Below are 26602 nucleotides of genomic sequence, written 5' to 3' on the forward strand. Positions count from 1 at the left end.
AGCATTGGTTGAAATTAATGCCAGATTTTCTGTTTTCCCTTCAGGGATTTAGGGGCAAAAGAAATGATAGTTAAGATACCTGTTAACTTTTGCTTATTTTGTCAAGTGCATGGGGCAAGCAATTACTAAGCATATGGCACCTTTCCTTCTAGGTGCCTAAAAAATTAAAGGAAAACATTAGAAGTTACCTGTATTACTCCTGGGCTCGTATAACTTAAGTCTTAATAATCATAGACGTGTGTGTGACATGCAACTGTTTAGTCAAAGATTTAGAGTTTTCCTGTGTAAATCAAACTGTAAGTAAGTTACTTGTTGGTTCCCATACACCTAAAATTGAGGTTCCAGATTCACATTTCTTTATGGCTTGGATCAACAAAGCCAATATGATACTGAACAATAAAGTATCCCAATACATGCTCTGTTGCCATTACTGTGGGAAGGGATTGAGATGTTATTTGCAGAGGAAATCAGTAGTACTTTAAGTGAGGTCAGTGGCAGTGCTGTTGTTCTAAGATGCACTAAGTGCACAGATTTTCTGAGTAGTGATCCTGTATTCTGTTGGCCCCAAAGGACTCACATGCTTCTTATTGCTTCGTGTAGATGAATTGATCCTGTGCCTTCAAATTGCTGTGCCCACTTGAGGGGTATTTCACTGGTTAATTATTATTTTCCATTTTATTCATACAGTGGTTTAACCCCTTAGTTATTTTATTTTCACAACAAAAATGCCGTTAGCTGAGGTAGATTGATTTGAAAAGGTTATTTGATGATTAATTCTGCCTTTTCATTGTGTCTGCTTGGCACCTTCTTGGCACTTGTCTCATATTGGTGGTGCTCTGTCCCAAAGATGTCTGAAGACTTAAATTCTAAATAGAAAGAGGAATTTGAAACATATTTCTAGTAGGGACATTTGTGTGACAGGGATATCCCTTGCTACCTAAAAGTTATTCCAAATTTTAATGTACTCCTTGGTAAGACTCATCATTCTTTGTGCACAAGAACAAAATATATGTTTGTTCTTAATTACTGTAAATAGCATACTCAGAAAATTATAATATTAAATTGCTCTTTGGGAGTCATTGTTCCAAACACTGCAGCTTGGAGACACGGAAATTTGTAATTTTGCTTCTCAAGCTGCTTGTCTGTGTGCAGGCAAATAGTCTGAAATTGCGTTAAGAATATGGGCTAATGAACTTGCTGCACATCTAAATATGAAAAAGTAGTTCTTTCCCTACTATGATATATACACATTTCCTACAAAAATAAAAAAAAAATTATCCATTGTAGGAAGAAACAGAAGAAGTTTAACTTCTTTAATAATGATGGTTTGAGGAGATAGTAGAACATTCATTTTAATTTTAAATATGAAATAACTCATGACTTAGTAGTTTTGAAGTAGTTACAAAGTAGTTTTCTCATTATTCTCAGTCCCAGAGAATCAGTGGTTGTTTGAAAGGGGACTTCTGTTCATAATTTATAAAAAGATAATAAAGTCTGCATATTTCCTATGAAGTCTGTACATTTTGATTTTTCCAACTAATAGAAGAGTTATGAAAAGCCATCTTCAGTAACTGTGTTAGTGAGAGGTTCTCAGTAGCATCAGACAAGATCATCATTATCAAACTTTCATTAACAAGAAAAGCCAATGTCTGTATAAGACAACCTTGCTATGTAGTCCTGTTATTTCAGACTTATCCATCACTTAAATCAGAAGACTTGAAGCACTGTTGGGATGGTGAGTTCACCATCTCTAATAGAAAGATCTTTTGATACCTTTCCTTTGAATTATAGAGACAGAATATTCTTGCTCTTTGGGTGACAAATTAGCCCTTTGAATAAATGAAATAGTTGCTTTAGCTGGAGTGGGAAGGACAACATATAAAGGAGTGTTTTATAGTCAGAGCAGAGGGTCGGTACTGGTAGCTTCTCTTTTAGCTTAAGTAAAGCCTTACTTGAATCCCAGTAGCTTCTGCAGAAACACTTCATGTGGGAATTTGGGAACAAAGTGGGGAGCCTTGCTGGCTCATTAGCTCATTGTTGTCTGCAGCACAGTCTGCAAACACAGACTGCTGTTTGCAGCAGTGTTATAATGAATGATTGAATACACTAAAAGGTTGGTTTGTGCTCTTAGGTGTACAGAGTGTCTTTATATCAGATTTGTAAGTGAGAATTATGTAAGCCTCTCAACTGCTGGTTTCCAAACACTTCATTTTCAGACTAGAATTAGGGGACATTTTGTATGCATTTCATCTTTACACCTTTGACAGGCTAAGAAGAAAATACTGGTAGAACTGGTGATTGTAAAGAAGTATTTTGGGTGCAATTTTGTCACTAAAAACAGATGGATTTTTGGACCACATAAAAAGATAGGAACTTGAGATGTCACTCAAATATATCAGTACTTAAAGTTGTGATTCCTTCTCTTTGTTTTTTAGACCTGCTGTAGGATATCATATTGTCACAGATAAAGGATTTAATTTTTCAACAGCAGATGATGCCTTTGTGTGCCAAAAGAAGAATCATTTCCAACTCACAGTTCATATTAGAATCACTGGACATGCAAAATATGTCAAAACTCAGCAGGGAAGGAAACCAATAGAAAAGTTTTACTTGAAAGTTTATGGAATTAAGGCAAGTCTGTCTCTTCTTTGAGATTATTACTTTTAATTTTATATAATGAGGTAAATAATTGAAGTGAACTCTTTTCTTAGTAATTTTTTGACCAAGAACATGTAACTACTTTATGTAGGTTCTGTTCTCATGTTGAATATCTGCATTTATGCTTTGGCATGGAATAAGCCAATAACAGTTTGGATTCAGAAAGCAATTTTTCTTTTGTAAATGAATGCATTACTTACTTTCATATTTTCTTCCCCCCTTTCAAATTACATCTGTAGAAAGACCTGGGTCTTTAGACTAAATGTCAATTATCAATTGATCAGGAGTCAGCTCATCTATTAATTTCTGTGTTGTTCTATTAGAAATGAGTGCAATTTCACTGTTTCAGGCATAATTTGCCTATTAATTTCTATTTCAGTTTTTGTGCGTTTGAAGATTTAATGCTCTTGTCATTTTTGAAAATTATTTTTCTTTCATAGGTTGAAGCTCCAAATGAAACAATTGCTATTGAACAGTCTCAGTCAGATCGAAGCAAAAAAGCTTTTAATCCCATTAAGTAAGAATTTTGAGAAAATTATTCCATTGTATTTCAATATGTGTGATTGGTTTGAAATGTGAATTAGCTGTTTCTTGAAAACTCACAGTAGTTTTAAGCCAGTTTTTTGATTTTTATCCAGATTTCATTGTGGGTGCACACACAGAATCACAGTAGTAATATATACCTGGTCACACTTCATTAAGGCAAATTTTCAGCAGCTTTACAGATGTATTAAGCATGCCTATCCAAGATATTTATATTCAGCTAGAAGCACTCTTTTATGCTGCTTACAGCTGTATGGCAGATGCTTTTCTCCTCTTAGAAATGTCAGAATATTCCTGTCCTATATGGGCATGAGATACATTTGCAGTGCTTTTTAAGGGGGAGTGCCTCCAGTAGAAACACACACACAGCATCTTCCTGGAACTCTGCCATTTTTGAGCATTTAACTCACTGGCGGGATCAATGTTTATTCTTCTGGCATAAGTTTCTTCTGTTGGAGCTGTTCTGTTCTCTATAAATAATTAAATAAGCCTTATAACACAAAGAGATCAGACAGTGTCAAGTTAGACAGGACAGTGCTTGGGATAAAGGCTGCACTATATTATCACCTAAACTGAACTTTGAGCTTGGAGGTAGAGCTTGATTTTTCCTAAATCGCCTCTCTCCTGACATTTTTCTTCCTTTTGCACACTGACAAATAGATTATGTGTGTATGTTAATTATTTCATGTGTGACTGTTTGGTGAACTGTAATTTTATCTATACAGACTCTTTATTTGTATTATTTATCACTTACTGGAGGACTACCACTGTGTATTTGAGACATAGGTGTCTATTGTGTACTCCCAGACATGAAAATTAGGTGCAGATGAAAAGGGCAAGCAGTAAGTTCTATTAATTTTAATGTGGAAATTCAGGCCCAAAAATAAGAAAGCAGCTATTAACCCTAGCAAGCAGCAAATTGCCATCATATGGAACACACAGAGTTTTATTATATTCAAGACTGTGTACAAACAGACCAAGAAACATAAGACTCTTATTACTAAGACCAGTTTCCTACTGCTGGTGCTTTATCCTGTTTATCTCCATGACATAGTCACTGTTTATAATACATTTTTAGAAACCAGGTTTACTGCATTTTTACTGGGATTCCTCTGTTTTATTAATTTGTCAGTTTTTCTCAAAACTGTTTTAATGAGTTTGAGGCAATGTGCTTTGATAGTAAATCTTCAAATACTTACTTCCCTGATCTTGTTTCCTTTTCTATTTTAGAGTTGATCTGCCAGGGGACCAGACAACTAAAGTAACACTGGGAAGGCTGCATTTCAGTGAAACAACAGCAAATAATATGAGAAAAAAGGGGAAACCTAATCCTGATCAGAGGTATTGCTGTAGCTAGTTGGCTTGTGTGTTAGAAGAAGAAAGAGAAGGTCTACTTTAGAATAGAGCTAATGTTTATGAAAAATCTCAGTGCTATCAAATCTGTGAGTTGTTTCAAATTCTGTAGTACTTGGTATGTGCTTAAAAGCCTCTTTCTCTACAGTCACAGAATGATATGAGAATAAAAAAGCACCAAACTTCATCCTCATGGTTAGAGATAGTTTCAGGAAATCATGGCCAGGATAATGGCTGACAAAAGCACAAAGCCAAAAAACCCAAATAATTATCTTTTTCTTCTGAGGCAGGAAAGGTTTTTGTCTTTGAGGCTTCACTACTTAAATTTGTCAAAATTACTGTATTCTTTGTTAATTTTTGGTGGTTGTGAGGATTGTAAGAGCATAACTCTTGAGAGTGAAGGAAATACTCATTTTTTATATTGTAGGAAATACATTTTAGAAGCATTGTATTTTTATATATCGATAATAATAACTGTATTTAAAACATTTTTTTTCTGTGAGAAGGCATTACTTCAGTTATTGTCTTGATTAAATCAATTTCAAATTAGATACTTCATGCTGGTAGTTGGACTGTATGCTGTCTCTCAGGACCAGTTCTACCTACTATCTGCAAATGTCTCTGAAAAGATCATTGTGAGGGTAGGTATAAATTTATTTTACTTTAATGTAAAACTACTTACTGTTCTGATATTCACAGCAGATTATGGGAGGTCATGATTCTTGGGCATAAAAATTACCACTGACTCAAAAAGATTGCATGTTGTATGAGTATGTTACCTTTTAATCATCAGAAATTAAAAATGTTAAGAGTAGAGCTATAGAAAAATTTAAAAAGAAAGCTTGTTATGAGTTCCAATACAAAATATATTGATTTTTTTCCAGATTTTTTTTTTATTTGAGGTGAAACAATTTACTGCACTTGCCAGGAATGTTGTAAATGCTTTCAATGGATAGAGTCTTCATTGTCCAAGGAGGATGAGAAGGAAAAAAAAGTAAGGAAAGAAGATCAAGCAGCTCTAGGAAGATTAAGACCCATAGCTTTGTATTTCCCGTGTGTTTCCAGAGTGTTCCACCTCTCAGTTCGATGGTAGTAATATAGGCTTCAAATTAGGAAAAGGAAGAGTAATTTTTTTCCCTCTTAACTGTTATTTTCAGTTCCCTGATTCACAGAAAGTTTTTCTTTCAGTATTCAGCTTTAGCCTAAAGGTAGAAAAGAGAAAAAGCCCCAGATTTGTAGTGTAACAGGAGCTATGGAGAATTAGGGTTAGGAAAGAGAGAAAGCACAGAGCCCGAGCATGAGTGGGATTGCACAGGGACTGCCAAGGGAAGGTGGGGGCTGCTGAAAGCTTTCAGTCCTGGCCCCTTTTTCATGTGATCTATAGGTGGTGGGTCATGTTTGAACTGGGCATAGTTTAGAGTTATTTCTAGGGTGAATATTATGTTTAGGGCTTAGAAAGATGGGGAATGTGCAGGTGCCATGTGGTGGGGCTGCAAAAGATGGAGAGGGGCTCTAGAAGATTGAACTTTCTTGGGTGGGTCAATTGAGGAGCTGCTTCTTGTTTGATGGACTCTTTCTAGCCCTCGGCTTATGGAGAACAGGCTCAGCATTTTGGTTTGGAGTCAAATAAGACCAAGAGCTCTGGTGTATTAAATGGAGCTGGGGAGAGGCTTCTAAAGAAAGTCGAGGGCTGTCAAAAGCTTTTTGTCCTGGCATCATTTTTTGCAGGCCATTGTTTGGGTCCTTTCTGGCAGCGCACCATCTACCTAGGCTTACAACTATGGTCTGGCTTAGCATTTGGGTTTGGAGAGAGCAAAAAGGTGAATCTCTAGCACATGGGGTGCTGCTCAGTGCTCTCCAAAGGAATATGAGGGCTTTCAGATGGTTTCAGTCCTGGCTCTTTTTTCATCTGGGTGTCCTCTTGTGCCATAAAGTCTCTTCCTGTTATTGCCCTTTTTCGGAGGGCAGTATGGCCCAGAGCTCCTTTCTGGGTGGAGCTGTGAAAAGGCTTTGAAAGCAATGTGTGCAGTTCAGCAGTTTTCTGCCCTGCTGAGAAGTTTTCACATCCTGGCTGCTGCTGTAGGCTTTTTTTGCCTCAGGATGCTGTAGCACTGTGTTTGCATCATTCCTACATATATTACATAGATATTTTCCTTTATTTGTCCATTAATTTCCACAATCCTGCTTTCATCTGAATTTCTCTTTCTGGATCAAACAGTGTTACAGATATCACCTCATAATAATTAGGGGAAGCTGTTGAATTTTTACATTTGACTCATACTTGTTACTTTACAAGATATGTATTTTATGTAAAATTTAGAAATTTACATTTTCCTACTATTTTTAATATTAGATTCTTTTGAAATTTCAATGAAGGTGGCTGCTTCAATGTATGTGAGACAGTTTTTGAACAGAAATTCATAGAATGAGATTTTGCAAACCTGGCCTCTAATTCAGACAGAGGGAAAAGAATGTGGTAAAGCAGAAAGATCAAGAGGTTCTGGTCCAAAGCTGTGAAAATATCAACAGGAAATCTAGAAAGGAAAAAAAAAAAGTAATTTTCTTGGTGTCTAGCAGGTCTTCAATGGCAGGGAAAAGTGAGGCAAAGTGGCAAAGCTATGCAAATGCACTGTGAGGAAAAGCAGCTCATCTTCTGGCCCTTTATACACTCCAACACAATAGAACTACCAGCTGAGTAGTGCTTGTCAGGCATATCAGATCATGCTCTAATTGTGACAAACAGTGGTGAGTACACAGTGCCAGGCCTTGTAGCTGGCAAAGCCTTGTGAAAGCCTGGCTTCTTTTTATCATTATCATACTTTGGCCTGAATTCAAAGTTTAAAAAAACCCAAAAAACAATCCAACCCAAAATCAACTGTCGAAATAAAATTCCTTTTTTTTGTTATACACATTCTGTTACTTTATTGGTGTTCTTTAAAAGACTCTGTTTCCTTGACATGAGATTTCTGATATGAGTTAATTTAAAACATTACAGTAGATTTTATGTGTTTATGTGTTTTTGTATATCACAGGTACTTAATCTCTGCCTTTTTTCTCTTTTCTGATTTCCAGTCTCAGCTAAAATTTAGTGATAAAGAATGGTTATGTGGTAAAATGTCAGAGTTAAAATTTGGAAAGCTTTGGGCTTTGTAAATTTAGCTTAAGGTGCTAATAAAGATGAATTCAAGGGAAAAAAAAGCAATGAGGCCAGTGCTGTGTGAGCAGAAACGCTTAGCAATGGCTCCACTCTGTTTTTTTCCGTTAGCGTGTTAAAAAGCTCTTGAATAAAATTTTAATATTTAAGATTTGGCTTTTAATTTTCCCTGAACTTGTAACAGAATAAACAATAGTTCATTTATGCTATACCATATCGTTAAACAAAATATTTTCTCCCAGGCATCTAACCCAGGGCAGTTTGAGAGTGACAGTGATGTACTGTGGCAGCGAGGACATGTTCCAGAGACGATAGTCTATCATGGTCGAGTAGGAATTAACACAGATGCACCAGACGAAGCACTGGTTGTCTGCGGAAACGCCAAAGTTATGGGCAGAGTCATGCATCCATCTGACAGCAGAGCAAAACAGAATATCCGGGAGGTGAGGGCTGTGGAGTATTTAGGGCATTTCTCTTTGCACCACAGCACATGTGGGGATCATTGTTCTGACATGTGAAGCAGCTCCCATATCCTGGCTGTGCTGAAATGTTGGCCTCAAGAAACCAGATGTACCACTGTGCTCTGTAGACCCATTGCCTATAGATTTTGGAGAAGGCTCTCTGTAAAAGCTGGGAGTTGTCAGACTGAAGGGTAACTGGCAATAGGAATACAAATAGCACTCTGACAGTGGGAAATGGGAAGATAGTCCGTATTTTTCAATGTGGTGATTGCCCAAATGACAGTGTCAGGCTAGTTGCTCTCTCAGTGGTGTCCTAGATGCCACGCTTAGTGTTTCAACATGTAAATCTTGGTATTTTTCCAACTAGGTCGATACAAATGAGCAGTTGAGAAGAATAACACAAATGCGGCTGGTGGAATATGACTACAAGCCTGAATTTGCATCTGTTATGGGAATAAAAGATACCCATGAAACAGGTATTAAGTCAGCTCTGTTCCCATTTTTCATTAACATTTACTGATATTTATTGTGCCATAGTGCCTTTTAACACTCTGCTATTTCATCCTCATTTCTTAGGATACTGCAGTTGTACACTTTTCTGTGTAACTCTTGTGGTATAAAAATGCCAAAATTAGGTATTGCTTGTAATTTTACAACTTCTGTTTCAATATTTAAAGATAGGAAGTTTATTTTCCAGAAATTTATTGAGAATTAAGTATGTGATTATGAAAAAAATTGTTCCTATTGCAGAGGACTGAGAATTCTAAATATTTCTGTTTTGTTTTTCCTGTAGAATGGAGAAAAATCCCTGAAATCCTGGATTTTCCTATCACTGAGAAATTCTAGATCATCTTTTGCTCTGCCTGTAGTTTTTGGAATGATCAGCGGGTATGCCAATGCGTTTACTTACATTAGTTTTGTTATCTCATGAACAGGAATAATAGCCCAGGAAGTGAAGGGGCTTTTACCTGAAGCTGTTAGAGAAGTTGGAGAAGTTGCCTGTAAGGATGGAGAAAAAATAGAAAACTTCCTCATGGTTGACAAGGTATGGTCTTGAGGGAGAAAGTGGTGGTGTGCATTTAGACCGTTCTTTTATGTGGGGAGCTATGAACACACACTGTGCCTCATACAAAGCTGTAGCTCCTCACATGCATTACAGAAATAGTGTCTGGAAATCGAGAAAAAGAAAAAGCTTAGCTTTCCTGAATAAAAGGGGATCGTGATTTCATAGCATTGGTTCAACAAGTGGGACTGCAAGACATTCTTTTGTGTTTAAGTTTTTCAGTTAATTGTTCCAAAAGTGAATTGAGCAGTGATGGCATTCAATTTGTTAAATAAAATCTTCCTTACCCTAATCCTGGTATAACCCATACATACCAAATCCAAGTGCTAGCTCAGTGTGAAGAGGGGTTTTTTTTGGCACTCTAAAATGCTTTTTATAGGCTCAAAATCATATGCTATGAAATGGCACACAAAATAGTTACCATGCTCATAGTTTGGAAATACTGTCTAGGTGTTGTCCTGTGCTCTCTCCCCTCCTTTTCCTGTAGAAATAGGACTGCAAGGCACTGTCAGTCACAAAGTCCAGACATACAATACTGCAGACAGCACTTGTCTCAGAGCAGCTCCTCTGTAAAGTGCTGGTTCACTGCATGCCAAAAATCACCTCCCAGCTTTTCCCCACTTGCAGCTGCTAATAAGAGGCAAATTTTAGAGATTGGTGACCTTATCTTGTCTGGATGATATCATGAACACAATCCTGCATTCATTATTATAATGCATTCTTTCATTATTCTATAGAAAACACAAGTTTATGTCACCAAACTTGGTGAAAATATGTATAAAAATATTGTATTTCACTTGTCATCTGTTGATAGTCTATAAATAATTTAAATTCATAGGTTAAATCTTCTAGGTTGTATTCCATATAACAGAAGTAGGAATTGGATACCTTGAATAAAGCAGTGGAAAGAGGACTTTCTAGAGATACTTTTGAAAAGGAGACTTATAGAAGATTTGCTCTTTTTGGTCAGGGTTCCAGCCAGTAGCTGATTTCTAGATGCTAGTAGAGGAGCAGTGGTAGTAAGTGGTGACACTAGGTTTGTTTTACCCTTTAGGCTGTCCTGTTATATTGGGTGACAGCTGTAGCATCATTTGCATTTTTGAACGCCCCCAAAATTGCTTTGGGGTAGTCAGTTTTTTGCCTGACAGAAGTTTAGGTTGGAGAATTGAGCTTTTGATTCCCATCTCTTCCTTGATGAAATATCACACAAAATAGCATCTCTAACATTGCCTCACAGCACTGCTGTTTGTGCCCATCATGTTCCCTATCTTCTCTGTACCTTGGGTCTCTGGAGAGTGCTTGCCAGGATCTCTTCCAAGGATGTGACCTACAAATGGCGGATGCCTACTTTCTACTTCACGCTTGTAGGGTGTGATTCTGCTGTGTATGTGGCCCAAGTAGGAAGGGATCGTTACAGCAATGACTTATTTGCTGCTTAGCATTTTCTTGACTACTTGTCTAGATCTGGATCTGGGGTTACTTCACAGACACTTTGACGTTTTAATATGGTCAGGTAAATCTGTGCTTTCTCCTCTTTCTTCTAACACCTGGGATAGAGCATATGAATGTCCATTCTGTGACCTTTGGGGTGACAGGAGCAGGAGAGATCTGTGTCTAACAGTTTAAGATGTATACTGAATTCAGAGATTTGGAACATCTCTTGTCCAGGTGGAACATCTGACTTAAACTTCTGCAGCTCACAGCTCCAGAATTGGTCAGCACCTTGAGTAGCAAATGGAGAGTGCTTCATAACTTTTCTTTGAGATTGGCAGGTGATGAGACCTTGAATGTTGTTATCTCATATTCCAAGTTTATTTCCAGAGAAGTGGGGTTTTGGCTCATGTTGTGTCTCTTTGTCAGTTTGCTGTTTGGAGCTATTGAACTTATCTCTGTGTGTTTAACGTGATGTGTAAACCATGGATAAAAACTCTGGCTTGTCTGAGCCTTCCTAATGCCTGTAGGTAAATGGTTGGATGTACATTTTTTGAAGAGATTCTGAAATCTATGTTTGGCTGCTGAAAATCAAATAGTAGATACCTGTTGGGACAGTGATTTCAACACAGTATGAAGGGAAAATACATTTTAAATTCTTGGTCTAAAAAGCCCTGCATTTTCTTCAAATTTTCCTGCAAGCCCTCATTGTCAATTTACAGCAAATTAAATGTCTAACAAAAGGGTTTTATAGTCATACATGCATCCCATTTACAGTGAGATAACGTGTGTTTACATGGGTGAATTCTGCACTCATTTCTGCTTTTTGCATAGGATTGATGAATATACTATGAATATATTCTATATCTACTTTTGTCATTGTTTTGCTTCTCAGGATCAGATCTTTATGGAGAATGTTGGTGCTGTAAAGCAGCTTTGTAAACTAACAAACAATCTTGAAGTCAGAATAGAAGAATTGGAGCAGTGGAATAGGAAACTGGCCAGGCTGAAACGGATGAGCAGTTTAAAGTCGACTGTCAGTGAGGAGAGCAAAGTCAGGTACCTCTGGCTGGGATGTTCTCTAATAGCTGTCACACAAATTGTTAAAGTGATCTCTGTATTAGAAGTGAAAACCAATTTTGCTTGACAGTAGAGTTCAGCTAATTTCCAGCATTTAAATTGTGCAAAACACCCCAGATTTCTTATATTTTTTTTACTCACTGACAAAATTATTATTTGAAATGGTTGTTAAATTGCGGTAATTTTTGTAATTGCTTCTGTTGCATAAAGCAAGGGTAGATTATGTCCAGTTACATCTCTTGGACTTGGAAATTGCTTCTAAGGCAAATCTACAGAGCTTTTTCTGCAAGAAAGAATCTTCATTAGTGCTTCAGTGGAAGTGATGAGCGTTGCCTGTTTCTAAGCCATTTCCCCAAGTTTTCTTTGAAATTGAATGTAGCATATAAGAGCATTCACCTAAGTGAGTTAACTGGAGACCTTTGTCCTTGAAAATGAACCTGCTGACACTTCTGCCTTTGCCTTTGTAAATGTTAAAATTGAAAAAGCAAGTGACAAAAACATGTTAAAAAAATGTCTTTTCTTCATTAATTAGTTGCTGAAGCATTTGAATGTTTAAGAGATCTTGTCTCTTACAGCAGGTATAGTCAAGCTAATAGTCGTTTGCCATCAATAAAATCAGTCCCGCTGAAATCCAGGAAGGTGAGTGAAATTAAATCCTTGCTTGAGTCATTCACTGTGATTTGCTTTCACTTTCTCTTGCCTGCATCATGGTATAGAAAGTGGATACCCCTTTTCACAGGGATTGTATGAGTGAGGAAATATATATGTTGACCTTTTTCAAGACAGTTTTCCTAGGCTGCCAAGTCCTGTTATTTAAGATGAACTAATGCTCCTTTTCCTACCTTGCTTCTGACAGTGCCAAAGACCAAGGGAAAATAATAGGTCAAATATTCTTTGTACCAGAATGACAGTCAAATGCCCCATCATCTAAGGTCATCATACTTGTTTGGAAAGTGCCTTTCTTCTGTATTTATACCAGTTCTGGTTTAGCACGGTTTGAGCACTGTAGCTGAGCTTGTAGTTCTGGCCACTATTTACTGAGTTCTTAATTTGATTTTGAGATGCTTCAAAAGTATGAAAAATAGCAGGAAGAAAAGACAAAGAGCTGTTATTTTTAGCTATCCTTCCTCTGTAATCTTTGTGTCCCCAGACTATCAACAATACACAGCACACTCACAGTCTTAGGGACTGTTTATTACTGAAGTTTTTCTCTGTAGATGTTGACCTTTATAAAAGGGTGACATAAAGTCAGACTAGTGTAGTATTTCCTAATCTACTAGCAGTAACTTAGGTATATGCCACTTACATTAACCATACTTTTTTGTTCCATAGGTTTGTTTGTCAAAGACCAAAGATTCTTGCTCCGTGAAGATTTTCCGGGTGACAATAATAGCTTTGATTGCTATTATGGCACTATGGTAACAAATTATTAATCAATAAAAATTTGACTTTCTCCCTTCCACTTTCTACTCATCTGAAAGAATATAGCACTTTTTTTTTCTTTTCACCCTTCCTACTTGAAGAGCACAGTGTGTTAAAATTAACAATGAATATCCCTGGTAATATTATAAAGTTGAAACCATTGTATAAAGGTGAGGTGCTCATGAGATGGACACACAGCTGATCTCTCTCCATGTCACAATGTATGGTGCACCTTGACTGTACCTCAGTGGCTTGTACTACAGGCATAAAACTGGACTCTGCAGGTTTTATGCAATCATTCTATGGCAAAGTACCATTTCTGATGTACAGAGTGATTCTGTTGTGTGACATGAAGCTGAACTCATTCTCATTGTGGTGGGAAGTTATGTGATTCTGAAAGTTTAACTTGTGACATTGGACTTGTGGAAAGGAAAACATGCTCTGGACTTCCAAGATTGCCATTTTCTGTTTCCCATCCAAAAACTTGTGGTTTATAATCTGTTGTGAGCTGAGTGCTTTGAACTGGTGTTGTGATTCTACTTAGGTTGAAAACTGGCCATATTTTGTTTTGAATACAAGTATATGAGCACAAAACTGTATATAAGTGTCAGATCTAAACCCCTTTAAATTCAGCTGAAATTTTTCCCACTAAAGAGAAAGTGATCAGATAGTTAACACTTGTATGGCTACATTTGGACACAGTGCTGTCAAGATACTATTCATATTGTGTTGCATAAAAGATGGATGTAAATCTACAGAATAATTATCTTTCTGCAGTGCTTTGACAATATGGAGCCTATATTTACTTAGCATTCACGACAGTCGTTTTGAAAAACATCCAGTTTACAGGCAAGTAGTTAAATTACCATTAATGAATTCAAATTAGTATAATTGGTAATAGATTGTGGATGAATTTGTTTTGGTCTTCAACTCTAATGTCTATTTCTTAATTAATTGTTTTTCTTCATCTGCAGTACCTCAAGCTCTGTTCTGCTATCTCCCTCTACCACCACAGCAGGTACTGTGTCTCTGCTGGTCTGCATACACATAACAGGCTATTATAAAATGCCAGTAGACAGCATTTTTAAGAATAATGGTTTGTTTTGGTTTTGGTTTTTTTTTGCCTTAGCACTGCAGAGGGAAAGCACAATTTCTCAGAGCACGCAGCCCATCAGCAGGATCCCTGAAGTGAATTTCTGCGACATTTTGCCTTGTGACAAGGTCTATTGTTGTCCAATTCATCAACCGAAAGTCAAATCTCTAAGTTATGAAAAAAACAATTCAAAGGAGAAACGTAAGTTAAAAAAAATATATATATTATTTACCACTTGAGTAGAGACTATATGGAAAGTGTGGGGGAAGGGGCAAGAATCTTTAAAGGTAATTAGCTTTCCACAAAAGAGTTTAGTCCAGAGGATTTAAAAAATCTTGATATAACTAATCATCATTACAGTCAATATATTTTTGAAAAAATCTGGCCTGGTTACCCTTAAGAATTTGGGGCCCTAAAATGTTTTGTCAGATGTCATTTCTTCCTGGCCATTCTTGGTACATTATTTGATGTGAACTGGAAAGTCACTAATCCCTTTAATTAACCTTTGGCTACAATTGGATTGGAGTTGACTGGGGGTAGAATGAATTACCAGATGTAAAAAAACCAAAAAAACTGAATTGTGTCGCACTGTGGTGGTGATACTACATATTTTCTGTGGGCAGAGACAGAGTTCCAACTGCCTGAAAACATAAAACTTAAAACTCCGATTGTTCAGGCAGGGCTTTTGAGTAGTATTATTTGAAGATAGAGCTCCATAAAATAAAATACTTTTACTGGAATGAATTCTTTTACTGATATTGTCTGCCAGGTGTTATATGTGTAGTAGAAGATGCATTGTTTACAACTTTTATAATATTTATAAGGAATGGTTAATACATAAAGGTATGCATAAGTTGTGGGAATCTGTATTCCATTTCCCCAGTCCTTAACATTACCAGTGTCTGGAAGGAGGTGTTAATATTACTAAATGAGCATTCATACTCGCCTTGGGAACAATTCTGTACCACAGATGACAAAGTGAGGTGAAACTGGGGATGGAAGCAGTTCAGCCTCTGAAGTACCAATGTCTGCCAGAGCAGACATTACCAATTGCTGTGACACTCTCAGCATGAACTGTTTCACTGGGATTCACTCACTGGCCATTCTTTCCACTGCAGACAAGCTGTATGTAAGTGGTCCTTGTGATTCTTGTGATTAGTGCTGCAGTAAGCCCTGTGGCACATACAGCTCAATACAGTGCTTTCAAGATGTCATACCTAAGTGATTTGTGTTGCTCTGAAGCCTGAAAGAGTGTTGATTAATTAAAAAGACATTCATCTCGTTTATAAATGAGGCAACTGTAGATGGATGAAAATGAAATATGAAAATCTTCTATCCCCAGCTGGCTGCTTCTGATATTAGGTGGAAAGAAAAGATAAGAATAAACACAAAGCATTACCTTCTCAAGGTCTTATGCTCCAAATAGCATTAAGTGTGGATCCAAGAGTGAAAAATCAGCACAGTACACAAACCACTGAAAGATTTCAGTGGTACACAAGTTTAATGAACCTGAATATATCCCCAGATGGAAGGTAACAATGTCAATATGAAATTCAAACAGAAGGAAAACCAACAAGCTGTTTAATGTTGCTGTAGCCAAGATAAATGAAAAGGAAAATGTTTTCAGAGCAAAAAGCTAAGAGTTAAATATGGGGAATAATCAAGATTAAAAATGGATACTTTAGAGTCAGCTTATTAGTCTGATTTGTGGAAATGTAGAACTGTTTGAAATTGCAATTGAATTAAATACTAATTTAAGAATTCAGGTTTAACAGACCTTTTGCTGTTCCACAATACAATGCCTGAATTTGGTGGGTGCAGACTGCTATTGAGTCCATCCATTGCAGCTTCTAATCCTTTGCATCCCAGATTTGTTGAGGAAAGGCTGTTGGGAAAGTTCAAGTAGAAACAAAAGCATTCATAACCAGGACAAAATGTATTAACAAAAACTCAGCATATCTTTATGTTGTCTAGCTTAATGTGGCCTTTTATCCTCATACTTTCTTTTAACTGATTTCTCTGGTGGATTTTTTGGTAAGCCTCATGCATTCACATTTAGTGCCTTTACATGGTAGTTACCAGGTTGATAGTAGGGTAACACCACCATGAGAAATCATCAGCAGATTTTTCCCACATTGCTTACAGAATATTACAACTCACTTGAATTAAAACCAGAAAGTGTTTGAGGGGAAAAAAAAAAAGGATACCACATTTATTGGATGAGCTTTTCTTAATCTTATCTGAAGATGATGGTTTTCCTCATTACATTCATGTCGTGCTTGTACTTTTATATTTGTTATTGAATTGGATCTTCACACCCCATGTGAGCCTTTGAGAAAGCCCTCAGTTACTATACATAAAAGAGTGGAATTTTATTTACAATTTACTGAAGTTTGCTGCAATGCTTTTTGGTAGTTTTTGGTTTTCTCAATTGGCACCTTGCACTCCAAATTTAGATTCCAACAGCGTAAAGGACAATGAAATGGTAATTTTATGATGAGTAAAAACCCAAGTGACAATAAAGTTCTATACTGGTTACTTACTCAGTTTAAATAGCTGAAATCTTAGTGATGTAAATCTGTCTTTATCCTGGTTTTTGTACAAAATTCCGATGCCGCTTAATGCCTTCTTCCATCATCTGCAAAAGAATCAGTTTTAAGTGTTTAGTAATTCAGAGGTTTTAATAAATATTCCTGCCAACACTTGCATGGCTGAACTATTTTATCTACATGGAGCAATATAATACCTCTGCTAGGGGATGAAGCTTTCCTGCAGAATAGTTCTCTGTTAGTGAAAATACAAAATTATAGCGTTTAATGCATTGCTAGCATATCTGGACTATCAAGAGAAATCAGGAGAAAATGAAGGTGTGACAATTAGTTTGTGAATTCAAGGGAGGAATGAGAGGGTGAACAGGCTTTTATTAGATCTGCCCCAATATGACTGTACATGTATGAGTGATTGCATGAGTGTTCAGTAGCCATTTTTCTGGGTGTATCGAATAGTAAAATGAAATGGGAAAGCAGATGATTACTAAATGCAGCAGTTACTGCCAAAGCTGGCAGAACTTGTAGATCTGTATGATGAGCTAGTAAACAGAAAATGGATTCAAGGAACAGCTGGCAGCAGTATGAGACATTCATAAAAAAACAGAAAACAGATTAAAATCCCAAAGATGATTTTGTATTACGTTGCTTCTGGGCCCTTGGATTCCAGTCGTTAATGTGGCTCCATGCTCTTGGTCACCTACTAGCATGAGAAAAGTCTGTTTTTTCTTATCTCCCAGTACTGAAATGAAATCCAAATCGGGAAGGAATAAGAAAACAAAAGGGTGAATCCTTTCCAAACAAGCTGTCTTGTCAGTAATAATGCATTTTGATCCTTCCTTGCTATTTTGAAACAGTCATTCTGAAATCAGAAAGTTTCCTTTGGAAAGCATGGCAATGGAGTGTTGTGGTATTCTAGAAATGTTATTTGATGCAGCATTTTACTTTCGGCAAGATCGGCATTTCCCAGTGCCAGGGTGACACGTCTCTGACCAGATTCTTAGCTGGCAATTTGTGTGAAAGCACAGGAATAGCATTACATTAAATTAAATCCATTTCCCATGGGTTTGAAGGGCCATTTGCCTTCCCCAGGTTGTACTATGCGATGATTATTCAAAAGACCTGTAAAGTTCACTTTTATGGAAAAGTGTTGATAAAATTAATAGAATAAGAATTAAAACAAGAAGTCATCCGCTTATGTTACCCAGCCTAGTTTGATGTTTGAAGTTACAGAGGTGACATCAGTGAACATGGTGATTTTGTTATTAGAGCCATGTATTAGTTTTTTAATTTAGTCATGCATCCTTTCTCTGAAGTACTGCCTCAGTCCTCAGAATCTTAACATCTTACATGCAAGAATCTACGTTGTTTCCCCAGCGTATATTTTTATGCCATATGCCTATAATGACTAATGCTATTTTCTCACTAATAAGAAAGATGTGGCTTTATGATCAGATTTGTGCTGAAGTGTCTGACTACATATTGAGTTTTACTTTGGCTCTCTATTATAGGAATTGGTGATGTTCTCTGTATGTGATGAAGTCTTTTCTATTAGGCTATTTTTGGAAATGTTTTTGATATCCTATAGATTTCAAAAGCTTGTTACTTGTTATCTGCAAACTTAATTTGTGTATGTCTTCTGAATAGAGGTGTTTTGTGTTTTAAAGATTTCTTTTGTGGTTATACATATCTTCGTTCAAGAGATAATTAATGAAATATCTTCTGACTTTATATTCATACTTTTCTGTCACAATTGTGCAAAGCCAATTTAGGGGATGTTTTTACTTACATCCTTTAACAGGAAAGAAAAGTGACATGTTACCAGAACGAGGTCCAGTCAAAAAACCTAGCAGAAGACCTGATCTTGGAAATGACTGTAAGTCCTATATTTAAACAACAACAACAACAAAAAGTTAAAATGTAAGCGTCTATAACTTTCAAGATCTACTTTTAGGCTTGGAATTCTCCTGCTGGAATTTAGAGAAGTTTCAGTTGTAACTCATCATTATAGAGAATTAGCACTTGTGACTCTAGTTCCTGTGATCCACAGGAAACCTGTGATTCACCGTAATTTTCAGTTTATTCTTACATCTTCATTAGATTTTTATAGACATGCTGACTGCCCTCTCTAGAGAGTTCTTAGGCTTGGCTTCAGATACAATATGACAAGTGGCGTTTTCCTTGACAGGGGCTAAAATCTTGTGCTTAAGGATATGAGTGTGATATTTGTGGGCAGGCAACTCGTGATACAGTGTAAAGGAAGTGTTTGGGGGTTGCCTCATCTCACCTAAAGGATTAAAATGTCAGCTGCTGAAAGGGGCCATCTCTGCCTTCAGATCCTGACACTGCCTGCTTCAGAGGAGATGGAATGAAGTTCCTTGACACAGGAAGTTTGGCTTGATTTCAGGTTCCCATTTTAGAGACTGTGCACTGCTGTCAGTGCCAGTCTGAGATGAAAATATTGATTCTTTTACGTAAAGATGAGTATCTGCTGATTACATATGTTATAACAGCATGCTCTGGCATTCATTCAGTATGAGCAGGATTATGCCTTGTGTCTTTTTGGTTTATGTGGATCCTCTGTTTTAATGCTTGTTTTTCAAAAGGAAGATTTGATTAAAGACTAGGCAATATTTGGATGATAAAACACCTAGACACTAGCATGTACTTGAAGCGGGTGAGGAATAGAACACAGGTTCTGCTGGTTGCCTGGATGTGCCCCAGTGGGATTATCTGGGAAAAATCATTCCCATTCTGATTTTTTTGCATGGGTACATACACCTCAGACAAGATCCTCTGAGGCATCACTATGTTACATGTTGTAATGAGATGCTGTGTCATAGTGAAATGTTCTCCTGTGCTAGTTCTCTGAGATGACCATGCTCAATTTCCTTGTGTCACTTGTGGGTATTTTCATGCTGAAAATTAAGTGTATCCTACCACACAGACATTATATTATCAGAGAACAGATCAGCCTATACTCATCCAATTTCTCTGCAAAGTAAGGAATGGTTGCTGTAGACCAGAGGAACAGAAATTCAAAGCCAGTGCACACAGAGTGATGTGAAGAGCTTGAGCCTGCTGAACCAAATCCTCCTTGTGCTTACTGCACCACGTTTTAAGACTTGGTGAAGGGTCTGCAGGGGAAGCTGTATGAGGAGCAGCTGAGGTCACTTGGATTGTTCAGCCTGGAGAAGGGGAGACTGAGGGGAGACCTCCTAGTAGCCCACAGCTTCCTCATGAGGGGAAATGAAGGGACAGGCACTGATCTCTTTACTCTGGCAATCAGTGATAGGACCTGAGGGAACAGCATGAAGTTCTGTCAGGAGAGGTTTACGCTGGATATTAGGAAAAGGTTCTTCACCCCAACATTGGTCAGGCTCTGGAACAAGCTCCCCAGAGAAGTGGTCATTACACCAAGGCTGCCAGAGTCCAGGAAGGATTTGGGCAGCACTCTCAGACCCACAGTGTCCTGTGCAGGGCTAAGAGTTGGACTCCATAATCTTGTGGGTCCCTTCCAGCTCAGGATTTTTTATAATTCTATGATTTTAAATAACCCAGGCCTTTCCCAAACCATTGGCAGCATTAGCCTAGTTCCACTCAAGGGGATTCAACCTGTTCAGCCCCCTGTGTTAAAGGGTTTTCCATAGTGCAAACTGAAATGGTCTGGTTTAGGAGTCTGAGATGCTGCAGGTTCTAACTATGGGCCTGCACTGGTTGGATGCTGTAGGTATAGGTATCCAGAAGAAATAAGCCTTTCAGGATGCAGCTCACTGCAGTGATTTCTAGGCCAGCTGTGAAAGCAGAAGCTGTACTGCTGTGTTAGCACTCTGATTCTTGCTGCCTGTCTCTTCACAGCGCTAATCTGCCTCAGGGAAAAACAATGGCTATACTCATCATCTGTATGTAAAATATTACAAAGCTCTTGCAAAAACAGAAGTTCTTGCAAGTTCAAGGCACCATTTTATGAAGAAATTATAGTATTCATTAAATTGGGTAGTTTTCTTGCACAGAGGATTTAAAACAAGTTTTGTTGCATTGCATATTATTTCTCTCAACAAACACAATGTTTTTCAAGTTAATGGTTACTTGAATGAGTATGGTTTCTAGTACATTAAAATGAAAATTGACACATTTGTGTTCTGTTGGGGCTGCCATCCAAGTAGCTTTCAATGTCTGCCCAAAAGAAAATTGTACAGTGTTGGGTTCCCAGAATATTTGTCCTTGCCAGCTGAGTAAGGATCTTATCTCCAATGGCAGAATGAAGGTAATCAACCAGAGCCTTTTAACTGAGTGCTAATTTAGACCTGCAGCAAGTCCTGAAGTGGCAATCAAGGGAGTAGATTAACTGCAGTTTTATTATGCTCTTATCTAAGATTTCTCAAATAATCAAGAATAAACCATTATTCTTAATATTTTTAGGGATTGATACAACAATCAGTTCCATACAGATCTTGGAAACTCAGCAAAGCATTGACAATCGCTATTGTACTAAAAACCTACAGTGCAGGTAGGTGAATTGTTTTATTATGTTATGGTGGAATAAAACACCATTAAAGTGGCCTGGCTCACTCCTGCTCACAGTTATTTCCTCTAGCATGCAGGAGTCGTTGCTACCTTTTTATATATTTTTCTGTTTAAATTTAAATGCAATTTCCATGTTTTGACAAAGATACTGTCCATCTCAAAATCCTACGTGTATTAATGCAACCTTTTTCAGCTCTGGAAATTACAGCTATGTTATTCCTGTTAACAAACACACACCCATGGATGTAGAAATCTCATTGGAAATAAAGTAAGTACCGTTAAAAAGAATACCTACAAAAGACAACAGTGGTTCATTATTTGATAGACATTCTTACCTGATCTCTATTGTGAGACAAATTTGTTCATTTCAGAAAAGTGAGATAAATCTATGCATAACTAAATTCTTAATGTAGGTCTTTGGGTAGATTCCTTGCTGTAGTATAGGCCCAATATCATTCGCAGCCCAAGGAAAGTTACAGACAATGTTGCAGATATTGAAATCCAGAAGTCTTAAGCTTCTATTCTAAAAATTAATTTGAGCAGACACATATATGTATATAGGCAGGATTGTCGCCTCTGGCCTTGGGAATTTTTTTTGATCCTTTTTTTTTGGTTGCTGTTTGTTTGGGGTTTTTGTTTGTTTGTTGTTGTTGTTGTTGTAGTAAAACATTATTAGGAACATAATTGTTCCTAAACATAATGAGTAACTCAAGAGAGTACCTGTTTTGGGCCAAGCCCTGTAAAAGGCAGATTCTTGTGCAGGAACTTCTGGTATTGCATAAAATTGTGACTTATGGCAGGGATAAGTAGCAGACTTATTCCTCTCAGCAGGTATTTTCTTGCCAAAAGCCTACCTTCACTGTGTTCTCCTAGTGGGAACAAGTCCTTTCTTCAGGAGTTTCATTCTGAGAAAGGCCAGTGATAGCCAGAACAGCTGCCAAACAATCTGACAGTTCATGACTCCTGTCTCTCCAAGAAAGGACTCGTCCACTCTTTAGATCTTCAATATTATCCTTGTAAACATCTGTCTTTTGCAGATAAGATGAAATATAACAGTACTCCTGAAGTGTCTGCTTGTTTTCTACAGCTACTGAAAATTTGTCTTTTAAATATATGTCATTATAATCTTATAGTACAGCCCTCCTATGTAGGTTTTAGTACATCATACTCGGAGTTTCACTGAATATTAATTTATTTTGAATATTGGTTTGTGGTTTGGGGGCAACTATTTTTATTTTTAATAGAGAAAATTATTCTTATTTTTCTGTTTCTTGAAGCACTACAGAACCATTAATTATATTTCTCTGCAAAGTCACATTTGGAAATTATTGCTCCCATTATTCTTCAAGCCAAAACAGTAGGAAGGATTTCCAAGAAACCACACAGGTAAGATTTTTTCTGGTTTGTGGGGATCATTTTTATAAAACTAATGGCTGCAAAATTCTGATCTTTGTTAAAGTGCTGGAAATCCAGTGGTACTTTGAGTCTGTCAGTCATGGCTGGCTTTGGCATGACCATAATGCAATACAATTTTTTGGTTGGAGTCAGTTTTTTGCTGACTTTTATAAAAATCTATTAAGTGATTCTCTACACGGACAATTTTGATTCTGCTTCAGGCTAAGTCACCACTATAACTCATTATAACTCCAGAGATACTTAAGAAATGGGAATAATTTATCACTTAAAGCTTTAGGAGACAGAGTCCTCCAAATTCTCATCTACTTTACAGTTTCCATGTTTATCTTATGGGTAATGAATTCCAGTCTAAAAGTCTTGAATTTGCTGGTAACAATGGTAGTATTCCCCTTTATTTCTTTTTGAATAGGAGTTTACCAATAAGTCCCTCTAGAGAAAATTCTTCATTTTAAAAGCAAAAGTTCTTTACATGTCATTCTCTGTATTGCCTCAATGGGGATAAAAGCTCTTAAAACATGTTAGCTTTGCCCAGTTAAAAAAAAAAAAAAATTAGTGACAAGGTCTTGTAAATCTTTAAGCATCTCCAGTAAATTGATGAAGGCTTTAAACTTTCTTCAAGTTCCATGAAAATACAAGACTCCTTCAAGGCTCTCATTTTTTGATGTTTGTTTGGAAATGTTTATTCTGGCTAAAATGGTGGGAAAAGGCAGAAGCAATGATAATGGCATTTCTGAACATGTTGTAGGAGAAACATCACTGAATTTGGACGTAATTTCAGTCTTCTTTAGAATTCTGATCTATGCTGCCATGCATAACCTGTTCTTAATTTATTTTAATTTTTTCGATGCTTTGTCAAATTAGAGCACTTGAGATACCTCCAATCTCAAGTTGACTTTCTACTCAACTTTTCAAATGTCTTTGCAAAAAGTTGCAGGCTTCTCTGCAACTGTGGCACAGATGTCAGAAAGCCAAAATTTTCCAAGTTTTGACCTGTCTGCTGTAATTTCAACAGAACTGAAATTAAGTCAGACATAGAAAATTTCGCAATGCGGAAACGTCCTTGAAGCTTACTGACAAAACTGGTCAAAGAGATTTCCTGTGTCAACCTGAAATCCACATCAAAAGACGAAAGCTAACTAGCCTCCAGCAGCAGTGAGCATTCAGATTTGAAGTGACTCAGAATAGAAATGCTGCCTAGCTGAAGAGGTTTCTTTCAAGAGGATTTTTCTAGGGATTGGAAGGCTTATTCCCTACCAAAAGTCAGAACAGCAATCATTTGGACTCAGCAGTCCCACATAAGTTTTGTCATGTGAACATATCATCTCCAGCAGAGAGGATGTGTCAGAAAGTAAAATGAGAGAGAGATGAAGGACTTGAGACACTAGAAATGAAAGTTACCATTGATCATTTGGTAAAAGAGAGGTGAGGACCGAATTTGGTTTTATTCATTGTAGCATAAACATTTATGGTACAAAATATGTTGTTTCACTTGTACGTGGCAGAACACTGTAATAAAAAATAGCATGAAACCTTGCAGGCATCTATTTTTGAAATACCGAATGAAGACACTACCTGTATCTTTTGAATGTATAGCAGAAATTTTCTGTCTTCTGAGCACTTCTAAAGCTGCTGTCCCAAAATCAGCAGAACTGCCATTTGCTACTATTACAACTTAAAGCTCTCAGGCCGCCTGGCACATCCGGAACAATCCCTATTTATTGTGGGATTTGCTTAGAAAACGAGTGAGGGAATCCAGTTATTCAGAGCCAGCTGAGTATCACTGGGAGTCAGATGCTTGCCAGTTCCCATATGGAGCTGACCAGAGTAAACCCACATTTGCAGGGTTTAAAGTCACCACTCGGTCTTTAAATACTTTGACTACAGCTATGAAGGCTTGGTATCATAATTACTTTGCACTGTGTTTGTCAGTTAAATATTTCCAGAGCCTATCCTTGTCTCCAATTTCACGTGAAATAAGGCTATCTAATGTCTCTCATGTATCCCCCAGGGACGCCAGCATGTTTGGGCTCTCCCTGTAGGTAAGCTGTACGACAGTGAGTACTCTTTCCGCGTAGCTGTGCCGGTAAGCCTTTCCAAATGACAACACAGCAAAAGTCAAATAGCATTTGAACTGAAAGAAGTTCCCATATGAATCACCTTTATTTTTCTTCTGCAGGGCTTTGCTAGCTGCTCGACAGACCCTTATTTTGCCGGAATATTTTTTACTGATTACTACTTCTACTTTTATCGGCAGTGTAACTAAAATGTTGCCAAGCATTCTGTTCTTGGTAAAAAGATGAGGAAACACTTGATATGAAAAAGAGGCTTGCAAATGGCCCTGGATATTTTTTAAACCTCTTGCTGACTGGTGTGGGACTTCGTTGGTTTTTTTCACTTTTAAATTAAAAAAAAAAGTAGAAAAATAAAGTGTTTTACAACAACCATATCTTTGCATTTCCAGAAGCTGTTTCTAAAAAGACATGAGGGAATGGAGTATATGACGTTGTTGTGGCTGGAGTGGGAGTTTCAAAGTTTATTAGAGAAGAACTCCCATTGAGTCACAAGGTGTAGAAAGGACCTCTGACTTTCTAAACTCCTTCTCAGAGAGGAGCCTAGGTGTGGTTAGATCCAATCTTAGCCCCAGACTTGGTCAACAGTTTAAGTCTAAGGAATTATACAGGTGTGCTTGAACCTTTGCACAATTTTGTCATGCAGAATTAAGGATGGCAAGACAGATATATAAAAATGAATGATTTATTATGATAAATGATATGACAAAAAGATCTTAATCAGAATTACTTACTACACAGTATAGAAACTAATGTTACTAGCATAGTACAGTATAATGTACTAGATCAGAACAATTACATTAAAGCTATCCAAAAAACCCCAATTATTGATTAGAGACCAATGTTACTCACCCATACCAATGACTGTGGGGAAACATCTTTAATTCACTTTAAGAGGCTTCCCCACCCAAGGGAGGAATCTCCACACATGCTCCAAAAAGGAGTATGCTAGAAATCCCTGCCATTTGAAAGTGAGACTGTACTTGAACAGTATAAAGTGATTCACTGTCAGTCATATGTCTTCAGGTCAGCTGTGTCAGCTCAGCATCTTAGATAAGGATACTTTACTATATCTGCCACACCTTCACTTCAGTATCCATATGTTTAACTTTGGGGTCGTTGAGTCAGATTGGTTTTTGCATAATTCAACACCAAAAGCAGCATGACACCTCCTCTCAGTTCACCACTGACAGCTTTGCAAAATTTGTGTTGCTAAGGTTGTTTACTGCATCCCAAGTGGAGCATTCTGCTACAGATGTGTAAATAAACTGATTGCATTGATCATAGTGAAGTTATATGATATTGTACATATAGTAGATGAGCAAATGGGTAGGAGCACTGATGAGCTGGGATACACTTCAGTTGTCAGAAGATGGGAAGATGATAAAATGTTATTTGCAGTCAGGAGACCTGCTTCAGTTGTACAGACATATACCTTCTTTTAGTATCTGCTGGTCTTTTTTAAAATATAAATCTATTTGGTTTTTTTGCTATCAAAACCAAAACCAGCCAAAACTCTGAAAGAGAAATGTAGCACTGTGCAAATGCCCTCTAAAATCCCTAAGTGTAAGTTAGGAAACAACAGGTCAATTCATCGGTCTATGTAAGTGTTTCCATTTTGGAGAGCAGTCCCATCCTCACTGCCACAGTTGTGTGACTTAACAATGCTACTGCTGTTTCAATGAGGTATATTTTAGCTACCTTTTTTTCCTGTGGAACTGTACAGCAGGAATGAACTATTTACTCCTAAATTCAGGTTATATTCTTGTTTGGTGTTTGTGATTTG

The 26602-nt window shown here is 37.3% G+C and overlaps 1 protein-coding gene across 1 annotated transcript in view; it reads left to right on the forward strand.

Annotated features, from left to right (window-relative positions):
• The window catches only part of MYRFL (myelin regulatory factor like), a 41241-nt gene extending 16048 nt beyond the window's left edge, over nucleotides 1-25193 (forward strand). Inside the window, exons 7-25 of the mRNA XM_085044846.1 lie at nucleotides 2436-2631; nucleotides 3099-3175; nucleotides 4432-4542; nucleotides 5105-5195; nucleotides 7951-8151; nucleotides 8537-8645; nucleotides 9105-9214; nucleotides 11559-11722; nucleotides 12319-12382; nucleotides 13076-13161; nucleotides 13943-14014; nucleotides 14140-14183; nucleotides 14295-14459; nucleotides 18606-18680; nucleotides 21227-21314; nucleotides 21525-21599; nucleotides 22609-22717; nucleotides 24756-24830; nucleotides 24924-25193. Coding sequence (XP_084900972.1) covers nucleotides 2436-2631; nucleotides 3099-3175; nucleotides 4432-4542; nucleotides 5105-5195; nucleotides 7951-8151; nucleotides 8537-8645; nucleotides 9105-9214; nucleotides 11559-11722; nucleotides 12319-12382; nucleotides 13076-13161; nucleotides 13943-14014; nucleotides 14140-14183; nucleotides 14295-14459; nucleotides 18606-18680; nucleotides 21227-21314; nucleotides 21525-21599; nucleotides 22609-22717; nucleotides 24756-24830; nucleotides 24924-25010 — 1999 coding nt within the window. The 3' untranslated portion in view covers nucleotides 25011-25193. The remainder of the gene's footprint in view (nucleotides 1-2435; nucleotides 2632-3098; nucleotides 3176-4431; nucleotides 4543-5104; nucleotides 5196-7950; nucleotides 8152-8536; nucleotides 8646-9104; nucleotides 9215-11558; nucleotides 11723-12318; nucleotides 12383-13075; nucleotides 13162-13942; nucleotides 14015-14139; nucleotides 14184-14294; nucleotides 14460-18605; nucleotides 18681-21226; nucleotides 21315-21524; nucleotides 21600-22608; nucleotides 22718-24755; nucleotides 24831-24923) is intronic.
• Nucleotides 25194-26602: the final 1409 nt, after the last annotated feature.

This window comes from Lichenostomus cassidix, chromosome 1Aa (genome assembly GCF_008360975.1).
Source record: "Lichenostomus cassidix isolate B80296 chromosome 1Aa, HeHo_3.0, whole genome shotgun sequence".
NCBI lineage: Eukaryota > Metazoa > Chordata > Aves > Passeriformes > Meliphagidae > Lichenostomus > Lichenostomus cassidix.